Source organism: Aquarana catesbeiana, linkage group LG03 (assembly GCF_042186555.1).
Source record: "Aquarana catesbeiana isolate 2022-GZ linkage group LG03, ASM4218655v1, whole genome shotgun sequence".
Classification (NCBI taxonomy): domain Eukaryota; kingdom Metazoa; phylum Chordata; class Amphibia; order Anura; family Ranidae; genus Aquarana; species Aquarana catesbeiana.
The window spans coordinates 63,258,272-63,277,817 of NC_133326.1; the positions used below are offsets into that span (position 1 = coordinate 63,258,272).

General features: G+C 41.9%; 1 protein-coding gene across 2 annotated transcripts in view; it reads left to right on the top strand.

Moving 5' to 3' along the window:
- Window positions 1–19,546, top strand: part of TM6SF1 (transmembrane 6 superfamily member 1) — a 136,565-nt gene that overhangs the window by 66,628 nt on the left and 50,391 nt on the right. For both annotated transcript variants that reach the window (XM_073618620.1, XM_073618619.1), the window contains exon 4: window positions 14,525–14,628. In XM_073618620.1, the coding sequence (XP_073474721.1) occupies window positions 14,525–14,628 (104 nt within the window). The remainder of the gene's footprint in view (window positions 1–14,524; window positions 14,629–19,546) is intronic.

Below are 19,546 nucleotides of genomic sequence, written 5' to 3' on the forward strand. Positions count from 1 at the left end.
GTTTCACCACAACTGGAAGGCCGAGGTTTCCTACCCCGATGTAAGGTATCAGTTAACCATCCATAAGTACTAGGCTTCTATCATTTGCAATGATTAGAGGGAAAGTCCCAAAAGTGAAGGGCAACCCCTGCGGTTCACAGAGTTTCAAGGAGTACACAGCTGTAATTACAGATTTCACTTGCAGCATCACTTGCTGGTGAAGTTTGGTAAGACCAAACTGCAATAGTTTCTCATGGAAATTGCTGTGCATTTAGTATTTCCCTTTTAACCTCCCTGGCGGCATGATTATTTCAGATTTTTCAGGGATGTGAAATGATTTCATACAGTACTGTAATCTGCAAGATTACAATACTGTATGTGTTATGATTTTTACATTTTTTAAAATTTGCCGCCAGGCTCCATCCCTGTGCATTGCGACGCTCGCAGGGAACAGAGCCTGGCACAGAGAGGCTTCGGGCAGAGGACGGAGCCCGCAGACAGCGCGGGGGGACATCGCAGGATCCTGGGGACAAGGTAAGTAACCTGCACCAGGATCCTGAGATGTAATCCCGAATGTGGCTCGGGGTTACCGCTAATGGTGCTGAAATTTAACCCCGAGCCACACTCGGGTATACCGTCAGGGAGGTTAAGATTTGATTCCATCAAAGTACAGAGAGGAGAGATCTTACTGTTAGAACAATAATGCCGCGTACACACGATCGTATTTTACGACAGGAAATGTTGGATGTGAGCTTGTTGTTGGAAAGTCCGACCGTGTGTATGCTCCATCGAACATTTGCTGTCGGACTTTCCACCAAGAAATGTTTGCTAGCAGGATCTCAAATTTTCCGCCAACAAAACTTTGCTAATGCTATAATAATGAAGTTGCTTTGCTGCTGATATTCACAGAGTTCTGACAAACATATTTTTTATTATTTCTCGTGATCTCCTGAATAATATTTGTTTTTGTTGTTTTTTTTTCTCGTGATCTCCAGAATAATCTTCTTTTTTTTTGTCTTATAGCGATCTCCATATTTTTTTTTTTTTCTCGTGATCTCCATAATTTTTTTAAAACCAGAAAGAGAACAAAAAGCGGGACTTTACGTGAGACATGTCAGCGCATAAACAACAATTAATTGGTCAGGCTCATATAGGGCTGGCCTGTATCCAATGCAAATATAAAAACTGGAAGTCAATAATAATATAAAAAACAATGGGCGTAATCACAAAGGATTTACATCAGATATTCATAGAAAATATAATTTTAATTCATCATTCAACATAGAAGAATTAATGTAAAATCAATCAATGGACATAATAAGTACAAAAAATACAGTTGCAGTGCAGATAGTTGTTAGAATGTAGGCGGCCTCAGTCTTTTGGGTTTTTTTGGGGACTGGTCCTTGCCTCAACCCCGGGGGAGACTTTGCAGACCCAGACCACCTGATAGTCCCATTTCAATGGTTATCCATCAATTTGTGAGTACTACCTTAGTTTTTGTTTTTTCGGTACATAACTGTCAATCATTAGACTAATGGCTGCTCCGTTACTTTATTTATTTTTAGTTATTACGCATCTGAACTCCTGATGATTGGTTATAAGCCAAGAAACGCGTTGAGTTAACAACTTATGGATGCCTACATTCTAACAACTATCTGTACTGTAACTGTATTTTTTGTACTTATTTTGTCCATTGATTGATTTTACATTAATTCTTCTATGTTGAATGATGAATTAGAATTATATTTTCTATGAATATCTGATGTAAATCCTTTGTGATTATGCCCATTGTTTTTTATATTATTATTGACTTCCAGTTATTATATTTGCATTGGATACAGGCCAACCCTATATGAGCCTGACCAATTAATTGTTGTTTATGCGCTGACATGTCTCACGCAAAGTCCCGCTTTTTGTTCTCTTTCTGGTTTTGTATTAATTGGGGTGGAGACATGTCAGCGTTCTAAATAATGGTATGGTACAGGTCACAACCCCCTTCTCCATAATTTTTTGGTCGTTTTGTGTGTCAAGTTACCACAACACCATTATTATCTTGTATTTTTGAACATCAAAGATACAACTATGTTGGTGCCCTTTGTTAATTTGACATTGAATTTTTGAAATGTACCTGCCTACTCACAAACAAACTGTCCTTTTTGAAGTAAAACACATAGCCAAGTATTTGTCAAAACAAAAATGAGAAATTTAATAGGGGTCATAACAAAATAACGCTGGAGAAACAGTTGGAATTGGTGAAGCCTTTGTACCCCAGGGCAGACATCAATTATTTGACTGTCAAAATTGGTAACCTGAGGAGTCCATTTAATAGGGAGCACAATACGGTCCAGGAATCCGAGAGATCGGGAGCAGCAGCAGATGACATATATGTCCCGAGGCTGTGGTCTTACAACAGCCTGCGTTTTTTGCCAGACAACACCAAACCCAGGCCATCACTCTCAACACTTCCTTCTACGCTTCCTTCCATGCTGCTGTGGTGGGTTGGGTGGCTGTGGTGTTGGTGGTGGAGGAGTATGGTCCAACTCACACAGGTGGGTTTGAGTTGTTAGTTCGCCCCTCTTCCCCTTGTTTAGGGCCTGCAGAATGATTTCCTCACAGATCGTGCGTTAGCCCTCCTCCATGTGTTCGAGCTTGCTTGCTGTGACACAGCCAAATGCCTCGTGGCCACCAGGGGTCGGGTTACGTGCCGCAGTACCCTCCAGGTTCCTCTTCTTTCTTATCCTTTTGCTTGGAGGGCAGAGGGGAGGAACCTGGGATTCCGTCAGGCTGCTTGCCACGGGCACCTCCTGGCTGAGACTTTCCTGTGTATGAAAATGATACATAGTTTTAGTTTTTTGGTCATCAATCACACAATTTTTAGCTCATGACTGTTGCAAATTGAATGTTAACAAATAGAAAAGAATATCCTTCTGACCCCAGCATTTTTCATTCTTGTCTATTTTTGGCTACTACTGTCTATTGATATGTAAACCACTTTGTTAAATCAGAAATTAGTGATCACTAACATCTAGTTAACAACATTCAATTTTTGATAAGAAATATGTTCCACAATGCTATACCTGGGTCAAGCTAGGCTCCTCCACATCTTCCTGGGTGAAAGGCCCAGGTTGGACTTCAGGAGCCTCAGCTGGTGTGGAAGGAAGTATTGAAGGAAGTGTAGATAGTGATGGCCTGGGTTCCGTCTGTTCTGACAAAAAACGCAGTCTGTCGTAGTACCACAGCCTGGGTACATATACATCATCTGCTGCTGCTCCGGATCTCATGGTATCCTGGACCTACTTTGCGCTCCCTATTATATGTGCTCCTCAAGCTACCTCTAACGCTACCTTTTGGCCTTCAAATAGTTGATGTCTGCCGTGGGATACACCGGCTTCAGCAATTGCAACAGTTTATCCAGCGCTGCCTTCCTTATTTGCTTGTTCGAGTAGTCCCTGCTTTGGACTTGCCAGAGACATGGCAGCTCCCTGTACATGTCTAGGAATTTGGGCAGGAAGTCCGGGTCTGTGAATTTATCCACCATTTTAGCTGCAATACACAAGACAAACCCTAATGTCAGGCTAAACTCTCCTAATCTTGTCCCAATATAGGCCTCAATCTATAAGCAGTATAGGCCACTAACCACTGATGCCCCAAGTTACAATTGTACCTTCGTTTGCATGATCGGCGCTTACGATCCTCCGTTCTCCACTCACAGATCGTACATACGACGCCCGCGTGTTATGCTTTATATACACTGCGCATGCATCAAACTCTTCCCCCTGTCCTTCTTTCTAGTGTATTTCCTGCCTTTTCTCTTTCGGGGCAGAGGGAGAGCACATGACGGAGACACAGCAGGTGTGTGCTGTTATCAGCAACGACGAGGAAAGCCCGGAGCAAGGAAGTTTCAGATCCAGGAGGAGATAGAAGGCCTCAAATATGTCCTTTGAAGAGATGGTGGAGATGGTGTACATCTTGAAGAGGGCAGACTATGATGGGAAGTATGGACCGTACAGAAACCTAATTGTGAGAAAGGCCAAGATCATGACTAAAGTTATGAGAAGTCTGCACAGGACTTTTGGGGTATGATGATCCAAGGTGCAATTGAGGAAACGCTGGTCAGACCTGAAATTGAAGGAGCAGGGTCAGTATAGAAGGATCAGGAAAGTGCTGCAAAAAAGTAAGTATTTCCTAAGTGTTCCTATTATTATTATCATTACTTTGGTGCTGGTACATGTGCTTTTCTTTACTGTTGTACAGTTTAATATGCCAAGTTTGAGGTTCGTGGGAACAGTAATCGTTCTTATTAAACATCGTTCATTGGACCACTAATACGATGTTTTTGGCAGGTGCAGGTTAACTACATTTGTTCATGCCTATTTGGATTAAAAGAAGTTTATTACATTGTTGTCTAGATGTGTTTGAAACTATAATGAAATGCCAACTTGATTCAGTGTAAGAAGAGGACGCTCAGCAGCTGTTTACACATCTGGACGCAGGACCACTAGTGTGGGACACCATAACAACCTTTTTATGGTGTCCCACGCAGGTGCTGCAGTGGATACATGATGGGAGCTAGCACATGTTGACACACTGTGGCTTATTTCAAAAAAGCAAAACCACTTTGCCCTACAAGTGCACTTGAAAGTGCATTTGTAGGGCAAAGTGGATTGTCCTTTCTGAAATAAGGCCCAGTGTGTCAACATGTGCTAGCTCACATCATGGGGGATCAATGGACGTGTTTCGGGGGTGCAACTCCTTCCTCTCACCTACTTTAGTTTCGAGGAAGGGGTTGCACCCACAAAACACATACATTGATATCCCATGATGGCAGATAGCACATGTTGACACACTGTGTGTTTTGTGGCTTTAGAAAAATAGATGTAGGGAAAAGACACACATTTTAGGCATGGGGATCATGAGGGAAATCCACATTTTGAGTCCCATTTTGTATGCATCTTCAAAATTTGGCTTTTACAGGGGTGAGATCACCCCATCTGATGAAAGCAAAATCAACACAGTTTTGACATACTAATGTCTCATATGGCCTTCGCTTTATCAAAGTTGAACTTTGTAAGTTTCTGAGTTGGGGATGTTTATGTTATGGTTTTAAACATGCCTGTTTAGCCACAAAAAAAGGATATATACTGTCAAACATACATGTTATACACCAAAGATGTTGGTTTGTTAAAAAAACATTTTATAACGCACATGTGAATGTGCTTGGAGTAATCAGGCCATTTTAGGGACTCCAAGCAATGAATTCATGGAGTTGAAAAGGATGAATATTTTTATCATTAATGCATTACATACATTAACAACAAAAACATTGTGTAGCAGACCCACAGCACAACATAATAGTTATCTGAAGAAGAGATTGTCACCTCATGTATCAAATAAGTTATGTTTGCACTATTGAAAAAAATGGCCAAAAATAAAAGGCCATTGAAGACCCTAGGAGACAGATAAGAAACACAAGCAATAAATCAAATTAAATATGAGGTTAGTTTTTAAAAAAAAAATTATTTTAAAGAGCTTCCAGATTCTCTGGTATATCAACTGCCCCCCTACCCATGAAGTACTCCACATAGCTTTGCCGTACTTCCTGGGCGCTTTGGGGGAGCAAGCCAGGACGGCCAGTTTCAAGCGCTGTCATTGTTTCTGTGGGTAAAAAGTCAGCCTCAATCGCAACTGAAGCCAGATAGTTGGCTGCATTCTTACGCAGAAAATTATGTAGAATGCAGCAACTTAAAATTATGTGATTCAGTCTGTATTCGGCCATGTTTATGGTCGTTTGGAAAAGCCGGAACCAGCTGGCCATTATGCCAAAGGCATTCTTGACAACTCTTCTGACTCTGGCCAGCCAGTAGTTAAAAACCCTCTGCTCCAGGGTCAGGGTCCTCATGGGGAACGGCCTCATCAAATGCTCCCCCAGCGCAAAGGCCTCACCTGCAACAAAAACAAACGGGAGGCCCGCCACGTTATCCGCTGGAGGTGGCAATCCCAAGCTGCCATTCTGGAGACACCTGTAAAATTCTGTCTGGGTGGTGTCTCCTCCATCAGACAGAAGGCCATTCTTCCCCATGTTCAGATAGAGGAACTCATAAGTCGCCGACACCACCGCCAACATCACAACGAATGAATGATGAATGAATGAATGAATGAAAGATTTGTAGAGCGCTGCAAATGCGAACTGAATCGCCTCAAGGCGCTATAATACTACTATACCCCTTGTAATTGTAGTAGTATGACCCCTGGTTGGGGGGTGGGACGATCCAGACGTGCTTCCCATCTATCGCACCACTGCAGTTGGGAAAGTCCCACTGCCGGTGGAATTGGGAGGCCACAGTCTGCCATTCCTATGGGTTGGAAGGAAACTGTGGAGTCAAACAAGCAAACAAAAATTAGTACTTTTGCACATAACGTTGCAAGCAGATTAGACACAAACATTCTTGGCCAACATAAGTAGAACATTTATGGAAATTAATATTTAAAGACAAAAGTATAAGGTCCACTTATCAGATTCCTCACCCCCTCTGATGGCCCATTGGAAAAATGTTATGGTGGGGGGGTGTTTTGGACAGGTAACCGCCTCCACTTCATTGAGAGCTGAATGCATAAATAATGTGTCTTACTTTGGCCAGCCCCTCCTTACTTACACTATTGGCAGCCCACTGGACAGGTAAGAAGTGTCATAATCCAAAAATATGAATACACACTGTCCAAATTGAAGCACGTTTTTACATTCTGCAATTACCTATCAAGAGTACCATTTGAAAGTATTCAGGCAGGCACTTGCACTATATGCTTTGGTGAATTCATCCATAGATATGACCACAAATAGGTATAGTGTATATCGTTTTGGCAAAGTCAGCAGATAGAGTGTTGGTATCGGTTGACTTAGTGTTTGGGAGGAGGGAGGTTTCCAAATGAGTTTTGCCCCCCCCCAAAAGCCTCTTGCACCATGCCTGTATTTAAGGACAACAATAACATTTGTACAGATTTTTTATGCTTACAGCATGCATAAGGACAAAGAGGACATTCACAGCATATTATAATCATGGTAATTATGGAATGATGAAATAAATACAATACATTAGCAAACATTAAATACATAGCATGTGATGTTAAAGGATAAAACTTACCTTAATATAGTCCTTCTGCAGGTCCTGAATGATATCAGAACAGGTCTCTGGAATAATGATTCCCAGAGCCTGGGGGGAGATCCCAGTCGTGAACTTGATATCCTGGAGACTTCTCCCTGTCGCCAAGTACCGCAAGGTGGTGATGAGCCTTTTTTCAGGAGTGATGGCTTGCCGCATGCAGGTGTAATATAGGGGGAAAGCAAAGCCAACAGACGGTGAAAGACAGGGTCCATCATCCGGTGATAATTCCTGAAATCATCAGGATTATTCTCCTGGAGCTCCCGCAACAAAGGCATATGAGAGAATTGGTCACGATTAAGTAACCAGTTCTTGGTCCAAGAACTCCTCCTCCCCATGTTCATGGACTGGACTTGGGTCAAAGCAAGAACTCCAACACCAAGCCCAACAACAGCACGAACTCTACGACAAGTACGTAACCGCAACATGGCTAGAAAACAGTCAGCTGCTCAGAACGAACTGACAATACGCACTGAAAATCAGAAAGGACCTGAGAAGAACGAGCTGAAAATCAGAAACGAGCGGACAAGAACGCACTGAAAAACAGAAGCGAACTATAAATAGAATGCACTGAAAGACAGGAACGAACTGACAACATGCACTGAAGAACAGATACGAACCGACAAGCACAAACTGAAAAGTAGAAACAAACTGAAAAGCACGAGGCTGAAAAGCGCGAATCGTCTCTCACCAAACTTCTACTAACACGAGATAAACACAAGATCAATAGAAGGAGCCCAAAGCGTTGCGCACTGGCTATTGAACTTCCTTTTTATCGGCTCGTCGTACATGTTGTACGTCACCGCGTTCCCACGTTCGTAATTGTTGGCCAACATTTGTGTGACCGTGTGTATGCAAGACAAGTTTGAGCCAACAGCCTTCGAACAAAAATCCACGGTTTTGTTGGCGGAAAGTCCAATCGTGTGTACACGGCATAAGACTGTGGCTAGTGGGGACTATTACATGCCTATGTATTTGAATCTCATAGATCATTTTTTTCCTATACAAGTTTCACAATTTGTATGTCTCCTGTGTTTATTAATTACTTGCCTTCCTTCTCTATCTACATCGTAAGAATGCTATAGAGTTTGCCTTGTGCACTAGATAATATTGTCTCTGGAAGTCACCTGCATCTTACAAAGATATTTTATTCTCTTCTTTTATAGGAAACTATGTAAATATAAAAAAATTTAAAATATTTTAATCCACCTTACAGCTTTCACTGGCGAGCCCTTTCAGAAAATCTTGCAATCTCTCTATGGATTAATTTAATTGTACTTCTAAATCCTGAATGGAAAATATTTTAGCACATTTGGAGCAGATTAAAGATTCATGTTGTTTTTCAGAAATATTAAAATGTAGCAACAATAGTTGTTAAGCAGCAATATTGCAGAAACTGTTAACTCTTCTGCAAATCTGCGTTCAAGGTCAACTGCATCTTCTATGGAATATGTAATCATATGAACATACCTTTTATCTTCTGCCCTTTGGAACCAATAGTTGAGTTGGTAAGCTCTTTAGGCTTGTGTAGCATACAATTAAAGTTAGGCCTCATATACACTGGATGTTTAGCCCCAGTGCATGAGACTCCAGTGTTTATGTGCAGGTGGAAGGCATAGGTACATTGTCTAGCCCTGCTGCTGGTGACCTGTAAAACTCTGTGAGAGGCTGACAGCTGCTGCGACTGTACAGGGCTGGATGATGCATCAACTGGTACTAATGTTTTGGGTAGCATGTGTCCAGGGAGGAATGCCTAGAATGCAAGCCATCTCAGTTCCCAGCATTTGTCCCTGGGTGCATACTGCCCTAAACCTGTTCTGATGGTGTGGCTGTAAGTCTCCCAACCGCTATCTTATGTCTATGGATAATTTTAAAGTTATAGAATAGAATGTGATCTGTCCTCTGGACTTATTGCACTGGGGAAGAACAGTAAAACGGGCGGGTTGAGTTTCAACTGCCATACAGCTATGGTGGCCATGTACGGAATAGCTTCATATATGATTGTATTGTTGGTCAGTTGGAGAAAAAATACAAATGAAAGATCGAAAAGATTGTTTCATGCACCATACACCTAACAAATATATTGATCCATCTACTTTCCAACAAATGGATTTTCTGTACAGACCGATCAGAACAATTTCAATAAAATCAATTGGTTTTGTTAAAAATTGATTAGTGGCACAATATTGGGTTTTTGCAAATAATATTCCTTGCACAAATGCAACCAATATCTTCACATTTAGAAAGAAAATCACTGTATTTGCTCTAATATATGTAGTTTCTATATTGTCAACCACACCATGTGGCAATAATACTTTTTCCCCCAATTTGAGGTATTTATGGAAAAAAATGCATTATGGCCAATTGGTGGTGCTCCTCCCACGAGCAAGGCACTAGGCAATGGGAGCTTGCATGTTGGGGTGGCACCAGGGAGACAACAAGTTATAGTTGGACACTTCACAGAGAAAGCCTTCATAGGCTGTTAATGCTGTAAAGACAGCACAATACTGGGGACAGGAGGCAATGACGACATTAGGTATACAGCTACATTTATTAATTTATTTAATCAAGGAGGGTTATAATAATACATTAACAATGAGACTCGCACATTATACTGCCTAAAAGGAGAAGAATATGTGCTGCCTTTTAGAAACCACTTGCTTTTCTTTTTAATTTACCAATCTGCCCTAGTAATACAAAGGCTGATTGGTTGCTATGAGGAGTGCCAACAGTTTGTTTTTTTCAGAAGCTGTCATATGTAAAACCCAGTGTATCCCCCTGGTCTGGTTTGGCAGCGAGCACCTTTATTATCAGTATATATAAGCAGGTATAGATCCCAAAGCAATAATAAACTGTTTATTTAGAGAAAATATATGTCTCCCCACTGAAGAAGCGGCTTGCACCACAAAACATGTAGAGGACTCTATCATGTCTGGAGAGCGGTGTTAATTTCATAGACGAAAACATTTCTGTCAACATTTTCGTCAATGGCCTTTTTACAGTGACGAAAATGTTTACGAAGGAAAACAAAAATGAAAATGTGAGAGGGACGTTTACCCTTGTGAACATCCAGTTTTCATGGAGCTCCTCCTGTGTAGAGCCCGTGAGTGCTTCCGCTCCCAGCAAGCAAGGGACTCAAGTCCATAGCATACTTAGCTTAGCACTGTGCAGCCAGCATTACAAGCCTCTGACCTCTCAGATGACCAGCACTGTGCCTTACAGGCCTCCCTACGAAAGTCCCACTCCTGACTCACAACGACTGTCCAGAGCAGAAAGCACTATGACTGTACATTATAGTTATTACAGGCCTCCCCTCAGGCCACCATCTGTCCAGAGCACTGTGTGCATTACAGGCCTCCTCAGCTCTGACCAGTGACCACTGGCATCCAGAGCACTGAGAATTACAGGCCTACAATCAGACCTGAGACCAGCATCTAGCACTGTGCAGCATTACAATCCTCCCCTCAGACCACCGTCCCAGAGCACTGTGCATTACAGTCCTCCCCTTAGACCATCATCCAGCAGCATTACAGGCCTCTCAGACCACCGTCCAGAGCACTGTGCAGCATTACAGGCCTCCTTAGACCACTGTCCAGGGCACTGTGCAGAATTACAGGCCTCCTCAGAAAACCATAGCACTGTGTAGCATTACAGCCACCTTCCAGAGCACTGTGCAGCATTACAGGCCTCTCAGACCATACAGAGTATACAGGCCTCCTCAGACCACTGTCCCGAGCACTGTGCAGCATTACAGGCCTCCTTAGACCACAGTCAAGAGCACTGTGCAGCATTACAGGCCTCTCAAATCACCATCCAGAGAACTGTGCAGCATTACAGGCCTCCTCGGACCACTATCCACTTATCCAGAGCATTGTGCAGCATTACAGGCCTCCTCAAACCACCATCCAGAGCAATGTGCAGCATTACAAGCCTCCTCAGACCACCATCCAGAGCACTGTGCAGCACTACAGGCCTCCTCACACTGCCATCCAGAGCATTGTGTAGCACACACCACAGATGATATCCAATAGGGATATCCAGTGTCCAGTGACGCTCATAAGCCATTGCAGTCTCTTTCTTGATGCATCTTTAGATTTTCTATGCACTTATCAAGCCTACATGTGTAAATGTACATCTGTTTTTCCAATAAAACACTTTTATACAGTTTTACACTATGTGTGGCTGTTTATTCCCTCCATACATGTTCGAGAGCGGCCTTCCTTTCTGATGTTTGCTGTTGGTTGGAAATTTGTTCGGTTAAAGTGGAACCTCCTCATTCAGTCAGTGATGGGGTGTATACAGACCATCCATCCGATACAGCAAGACAAGGTTGAGGTGTTACCTCACATATACTTGGTTGACTCATTACAAACCAATATATGAGTCCATAATTTCTGGTAAGCATGTCCATTTTACTCTCAGGTGGTGGATTGCACAAACCAGTGGGCAGTGTTTTTTTCTACTGTACCTTCTCATGGGTATTTTCATGTTCACCTAAAGATTTCATTTTCTCATGGACTTTTTTTCATTCACTTTTTTCATACATTTTTTTGGTTTATGAACATTTATTTGGGAGTTTTTGAACGTTAATCATTCATTGCTTTTGTTTATTGATCAAAACACGGTATTCACTATTCATTTACTGTTGCATTTGTGTTTTGTCATTTGTGTGCATATCCACAGTTTTCTGTCACAATATTTTTTACTAATATTTAAATTAGAATGGTTAACTCTTTGGGGGGGGGGGGGGATTAATTAACAATACAACAATTAGTAATATGCAGCATGAAGAGGTTAATATGCTGCCACTGGTCACTGATGCATTAGTGACCAGTGACAGTTAATTACGGTAACCCCTTTTGCTGCAGCATGAAAGGGTTAGTAATAAGCACTGACACTAGTGCCACTACTGCAGCACAAAGGGGTTAATTAACTGCCCCTAGTCACTAATGCATCAGTGACTAATGGCAGCACATTAACCCCTTCATGCTGCATTCTACTAATAACGTTGTTAACTACTTTCGGACCAGCAATATACTGGTACGCTGCTGGACTAAGTGGTTATACCAAAATGATGCTTGCAGCTGCTTGCAGTTGCAGGCATCATCCTGGTAGGTCTTGTTAGGGCCAATGGCTGGCTCTCTTGCAAAAGCAATCCTAATGGCTAACTAGCCGCTAGACGTCTCCCCCCTCTCACTGCCTTCTGTGGCTATCTCAGGCTGTCTTGTCCCAATTGACCAGCCGGAGCTTCTGCCAGCTGATCATGGAGGTGAACAAAGACGGAAGACGGAACCGCTCGGTCAGCCTCCATTAAAAAGGAAACTGTAAGCGATGCGCATACATCACTGCCGATTTCCCCGGATGTAAACAGCGCCATTTTTAAAACTGGAAAGAATTTGATCACATCGATCTTGTTAAAGCTGAGTTCCATCCACTTTTTAATCTTCACACCATTAGCTTCTAAACTGACAGTAATGAGTGCATTGGGCATTTTTTTTCTTCTCTTTGTTTACCTTGTTTTCAAGGCTCTCTCTCACTCTTCCTGTTTCTCCCCTCCGCGGTGTTGTATGTAGTTTCCTGCAGCACACTGGCTCCTAGGAGATGTGTGTCATGATTCCCTGGAGTCAGTGAGCCTTGCAGCCTCTCAGCATCACGAGATTTAAATGTGATTGTGAAGGCAACCAGAGACGTATCCTGTGCTGTGACCTGTGTTTAATGTGCATGCGCGAGGTCAGGAGGTGCATGCTGGGTAGCCAGCAGCACCATATCCCAGAAAAGTATCCTAGTGGGCTTCACATTCTCACAAGCAAGATGGAAGAACGCAACACAGCCCAAACAAAAGTTAGTTTTTTTTCTTAAATAAGAAATACAACAGCGGTTTTACTAAAAGTAGCGATTACAACCTGAGATTAATTAAATAAAAAAAGTTGCCTTTGAAAAAAAAAAAATATATATATATGTGGGCGAAATGCCTCTTTAAAGGCAGAGGCGGGATTTGTCCTGCCTATTGCTGCCGCAAGAGATGTTTACATTCTTTGTGACAGCAATTAAAGTGATAAAAAAACATTTTTAAAGTTCCCCCATTCCCTTGTGCTCATGTGCAAAGGTGAATGCACACATCAGTCACGCACGCATGCAAAAAGCGATCACCCCATACATGTGAGGTATCACCGCGAACGGGGTGTGGGGGGGGGGGGCACAGTTTGCCATTTTCGTCCTGACCCCGGATTAGTTTGTCCCTGCACTGAGTAGCACTGTGGCAGGCTAATGGGGGTGAGAATGCACTAGGCTGCTCTATGTCCTACTGCCTGTCCTGCTGTCATTCTGCAGTGGCAGGACAGAGCACTGCAGCCTTGGGGGGGAGGCACACCATGTTTTACCGCACCGGGTAACACCAACCCTAGTGACGCCATGCCACTGATGACGAGTACTCTTTATGGAGGGATCAGGGGTCAATAAGACCCCAAATCTCTCCTTTGCACCTGAAAGCATTCAAAACACCAAGATCCGCGGTTTTGAATACTTTCAATTTTCAAATAAGCTATTAAGATGCCGGTAAATCTGGAAGTGATGTTGTGTCATCGCTTCCGGGTTACCATAGCGGTGACCTGATCAAAGCCGATCCTGGCTTTCTTTGGGTCTCCGACTGACCAGCAAACGCCCGGCTAGTAGCTTCGGTCTCCCGGTGGGAAGGGAGAGCCCGACCAACCGCAGAAGGCGGTGGGAGGGGGGCATCCCCTCCCGCTGCTTGTAATAACAACCGAGTGGCTGGTTGGTGACCGTTGGCTCTAAAAAACAGTACCGGGGTAGCTGCAGGCATCACCCTGGTACAACCACTTGATGGTCAACCAAATCAGGCACGTGATTTGGCAGCAAGTGGTTAACGTTACATTTCTGTCGAAAAAACAATATTCTTGTAACAAAACTTAGTTTTACTTAAAGACATTATATAACGACTAAATCAGTGTCTGCCATGCATGTTCAAACAATAATACCATAAATAATAACGTTAGATTTTTTTTTCAATTCAGGAGTATATAATGAGTTTGGAAATTATAGAGAAATTGTAGAGAAATGCTTAAAGAGGAAATAAACTTCCCTGGTTTGTTTGTACCTATAGGTAAGCCTATAGTAAGGCTTACCTATAGGTACTGCAAATATCTCCTAAACTTGCACCGTTTAGAAGATATTTACTGTATACGCCGCCGAATTTCATCACATGCGCTCTGAAGGAACGACCGCCTATGCTGCCCATGTAAATGCTATTCTTTCTATGTTGGAGTAAAAGGAGTTTAAAAAAAGTGTACAATTGTATGTAGTTGACACAAAAAAATATGCAGAACACCTCTTTTGTGTTAAATGGTAATTATCATAATATCATTTTCCAGAGTGAGCCATATCTGAACACAGCTCATGGTCATATGATCTGCTATTGGGATGGCACTGCTCATTACCTGATGTACCTACTGATGGTGGCAGCGATCGCTTGGGAGTAAGTGGATGATTGCAAACATTAGCATAACCAATGTGTGTATTATATACAATTTGTAGTTTTAATTAACACTAACCCATTTTGCATAGACAAAATTGGGCACAAATAAAAATAAAATAAACATTTACTACAGGTTGCATGTACTGTATTTATAATGTTTAGTTTGCATATCTACAATTAGAAAGCCTGTGCCTGCTGGCTGCATGCATATGGGACCACCTGCTTTAGTCAGTTAATATGAAATTAGTCAGTTGATATGAAATATGAAATATCTACAATATCTCCCAAAAGTGAGTACACCCCTCACATATTTGTATTTTATTATCTCTATTACCTGACACCGGGGGGGGGGGGGGATTGGCTAACCCAGTTTGGAGATCTTCACTTGGGGGTGTACTCATTTTTGTTGCCAGTGGTTTAGAAATGAATGGCTGACGGCTGTGTGTTGAGTTATTTTGAGGGGACAGCAAATTTACACTGTTATACAAGCTGTACACTCACTACTTTACATTGTAGCAAAGTGAAATTTCTTCAGTGTTGTCACATGAAAAGGTATAATAAAATATTTAGAAAAATGTGAGGGGTGTACTCACTTTTGTGAGATACTGTATATGCAATATTTACGTGATTGAAAAAACATACGTAATACAAAGATGTGTTTCTCATACTGTAAATATTGCATTATTGTTTAGCTAAAAAAAATAAGATTGAGGGACAGTGCTTACATTCCTCAAAGTGTCCCTTTGTACTGGTGGCTTGAAATCTTCTGTCCTCTCAACCCTCCATTACCCCCTGTAATTTTCTGGTGCTGCGGGGTTAATACAACCACTGAACCTGTCATAGGCACTCATGAAGTCTGCTGACTATGCCTGCCCCCCCCCCCCCCTCCTCCTCCAATTGTAGAAGTTGTTCTATAGCTTCTATCAATGTAAAGTGCTCCATAGATGGAGGATGTGGACCTTTTATTTATCCGCCTGTGCTCTATACACACTACAAATCCCATAGTCCATCTTGAGAGCGAGCATGAGAGGGTGACTACGTTCCTACATACAGTGGAACCATGGAGAATGAACATAGCTACCCTATAATTCGGAGGAAAATCACAACAGCAAACAAGGAATTTGGAGATTTAGAAAAGGCTGAGAGCAATAGAAATAATTTTTTGTGCTAAGAATACCTATTTGAATAGAATTTTTTTAACCACAGTTTAGTGTCACTTTAAATGATAAGAATTTCTATTTTAGAGAGTCAATTCATGACATTAACACAACATCGGTGTTTCATGATATGAAGTAATTTAAACAAAATTTCTAAAATATTTAGTAGGTGTAACAGTTATGTACAGTAAGTAGAACTGGATCAAAACACCTCCATTACAAGCAGAGGTACAACACTAAGTACAAGAGGCATTTGCCATTAAAGGAAGGCCCTTCACATACTAAATATAAGCGTTAAAGCGTTAGTATCTAAACGCAAGATCAAAAATTTAATACATTGCAGCTTACTAGTCCTCAGTGTGGTGGCTGCATTTCAAGCTTTTCCTGCTTTACTTTACCTGGTGATCCTCCTGCAAATTACACGCCTCCTGTCCATGGGTGGCTACATCACTCCTCCACTGTTATCTATGGAGGGGAGCCTTGGTCGTCACTCTAGGCTTCTCTCCTGATATTGATTGCAAACATGTCAATATCTTTTCAAATCCATTTCATGGGGGCAGTGCAATTGGTGGTTTACAAAAGGAAGGAAGATATTCTGTGCAGCTCACAGGAAGAGCCAAGGACACCGCATTTCCAGCAAGATCAACAGGTATTTTCTGTATTTGCTAAAAATGTTCTTAGCTTGAGAAAAATAAATAAAACAAAGGCAGCCACCACATCTAAGGACTGTAAGCTGCAATAAAGTGCCTTGAAAAAGTATTCACACCCCTTGACATTTTCCACATTTTGTCATGTTACAACCAAAAACGTAAATGTATTTTATTGGGGTTTTATGCGATAGACCAACACAAAGTGGCACATAATTGTGAAGTGGAAGGAAAATTATAGATTTCCAATTTTTTTACAAATAAATATGTGAAAAGTATGCCGTGCATTTGTATTCAGCCCACTTTACTCTGATACCCCTAACTAAAATCTAGTGAAACCAGTTGCCTTCAGAAGTCACCTAATTAGTAAATACAGTCCACCTGTATGTAATTTAATCTCAGTATAAATACAGCTGTTCTGTGAAGCCCTCAGAGGTTTGTTAGAGAATCTTAGTGAGCCAACAGCATCATGAAGGCCAAGGAACACACCAGACAGGTCAGGGATAAAGTAAAGTTTAAAGCAGGGTTAGGTTATAAAAAAAAAATATCCCAAGCTTTGAACATCTCACGGAGCACTGTTCAATCCATCATCCGAAAATGGAAAGAGTATGGCATAACTGCAAACCTACCATGACATGGCCGTCGACCTAAACAAGGCCAGGCAAGGAGAGCAATAATCAGAGAAGCAGCAAAGAGGCCCATGGTAACTCTGAAGTAGCTGCAGAGATCCACAGCTCAGGTGGGAGAATCTGTCCACACATTGATAAGTGCCTGTATCCTGGCACTAAATGGTAACGCGTGTGGTCGGATGGATGCCACAACACTGCCGCTGGAGACAAAACCGGAAGCTGGGACCTGGAAGTGACATGACCGGAAGGTGCCTCAACGCACGTTTCATATTGCTACGTCATCAGGAAGCGCTTCCTGATGACGTAGCAATACGAAACGTACGTTGAGGCGGTTTCATCTTCTTGTTTTGTCTCCAGTGGTAGTGGAATGCACGCTAATTCCCAGCGTGAGCAGGGCATATCGCGGCATCCATCCGACCACACACGCGTTACCATTTAGTGCCGGCATACAGGCACTTATCAATGTAAGCAGGCAATATTTATTTACTATTGATGTTTTAATAAACCAAGCAATATTACGCTATTGGATCCTCCTTGTCTTTTCTCAACTTATGTACCTATTATGGGGGAGAGGAGAGCACATGGTTGGATAGTCTGAGATTCCACACCAGGCTGCAAGATTGCAGCACAACCGAATTCTGATCTTCTTTTGGCTAAAGAGGTCATGGCTGTTTGGTGAGCAGGTTATTTTACAAGAGCACGTTGGGTGTTGTTGGATGTTTACAAGCGGTGGAGGATATCTACACCTACTGATTGAACTAATCACATTTCGTTTTGGAATATTCACTGAGAAATATGGACCATTTTTATCTTTAATTATAGAATTATAGAATATCACTATGTGTTATATATATATATCATGTATTATTGCATCTGTTCACAAATTGGTACACTTAGGATTTTATTTTATTAGTATTCACAGCCCCTATTATCACTTCACATTCATAGCACAGTAGGTATCCTACAAGCACTTTGGGGAGCATCTTAACTAGCAAAATTATCAGGCATTGGCGTAAGGTTTTTTATTATTCATTGTTAAAAGAAAGCCATAAGAAGTCCCATTTGCAGTTTGCGAGAAGCCATGTGGGAGACATAGCAAACATGTGGAAAAAGGTGCTCTGGTCAGATGAGACTAAAATTGAACTTTTTTGGCCTAAAAGCAAAACGCTATGTGTGATGGAAAACTAACACTGCACATCACCCTGAACACACCATCCCCACCGTGAAACATGGTGGTGACAGCATCATGATGTGGGGATGCTTTTCTTCAGCAGGGACAGGGAAGCTGGTCAGAGTTGATGGGAAGATTGATGGAGCCAAATACAGGACAATCTTAGAAGAAAAGCTGTTAGAGTCTGAAAGACTTAAGACTGGTGCGGTGGTTCACCTTCCAGCAGGACAACGACCCCAAACATACAGCCAGAGCTACAATGGAATGGTTTAGGTCAAAGCATATTCATGTGTTAAAATGACCCAAAGTCCAGACCCAAATCCAATTGAGAATCCGTGGCAAGATTTGAAAATTGCTGTTTAGACACTCTCCAACCAATCTGACAGAGCTTGAGCTATTTTTGCAAACAAAAATTGGCAAAAATGTCACTCTCTTAGATGTGCAAAGCTAGTAGATATATACCCAAAAAGATTTGCAGCTGTAATTACAGTGAAAGGTGGTTCTACAAGTATTGATTCAGGGGGGCTGAATACAAATGCACGCCACACTTTTCAGATATTTAGTTGAAAAATTAAAATTGAAAATCATTTATCATTTTCCTTCTACTTCACAATTATGTGCCACTTTGTGTTGTTCGATCACATAAAATCCCAATAAAATACATTTAAGTTTTTGGTTGTAACATGACAAACTGTGGAAAATTTCAAGGGGTGTGAATACTTTTTCAAGGCACTGTATATTGTGTTTTTGTACTTGGTTTAGTTCAGCTTTAACTACATTCCCACCAGAGAGACTCTAGTTTTGTGCAATTTTTTTCACAAATGCACCTTTGAACATTAAACTCTATTGCTTCACCTACAGTATTAGCCTCTGTAGTTCTGATTCCTATTAATTTAAATGAGATGTAATTATTTCAAATGCAGCAATGCAGAGTCACATTCGTTATTCCTGCTGTAAAGGACTAGCGTCAAATGTAGAGCTTTAAGGACACCACCACTCACTGTTTCTTCTTTTTAGGGGCTTTGTTTGCCCATTTTTATTAAAAGCAAGTTCAGCAAACAAACATAGGTTTCCCTCGCAGAGGTTTCAGCATTCCTTTTTCCATCAACAAAATGACATTCAGCCTAGTTGGCTCTTACTTGCAGCACTGCTGCTTTGGCCTTACACGCAGTGGCGGCTGGTGACGTTTTAGGATGGGGGGGCGCCAGACCCCGCCCTTCCTTTTTGACCCCTCCCACTTGGTGAAAATGGATGTGGTTTCAGGGAAATAGTGGGCGTGGCTCTAAGGTGGTGTGGTTAGCGTCTGAGATGAAC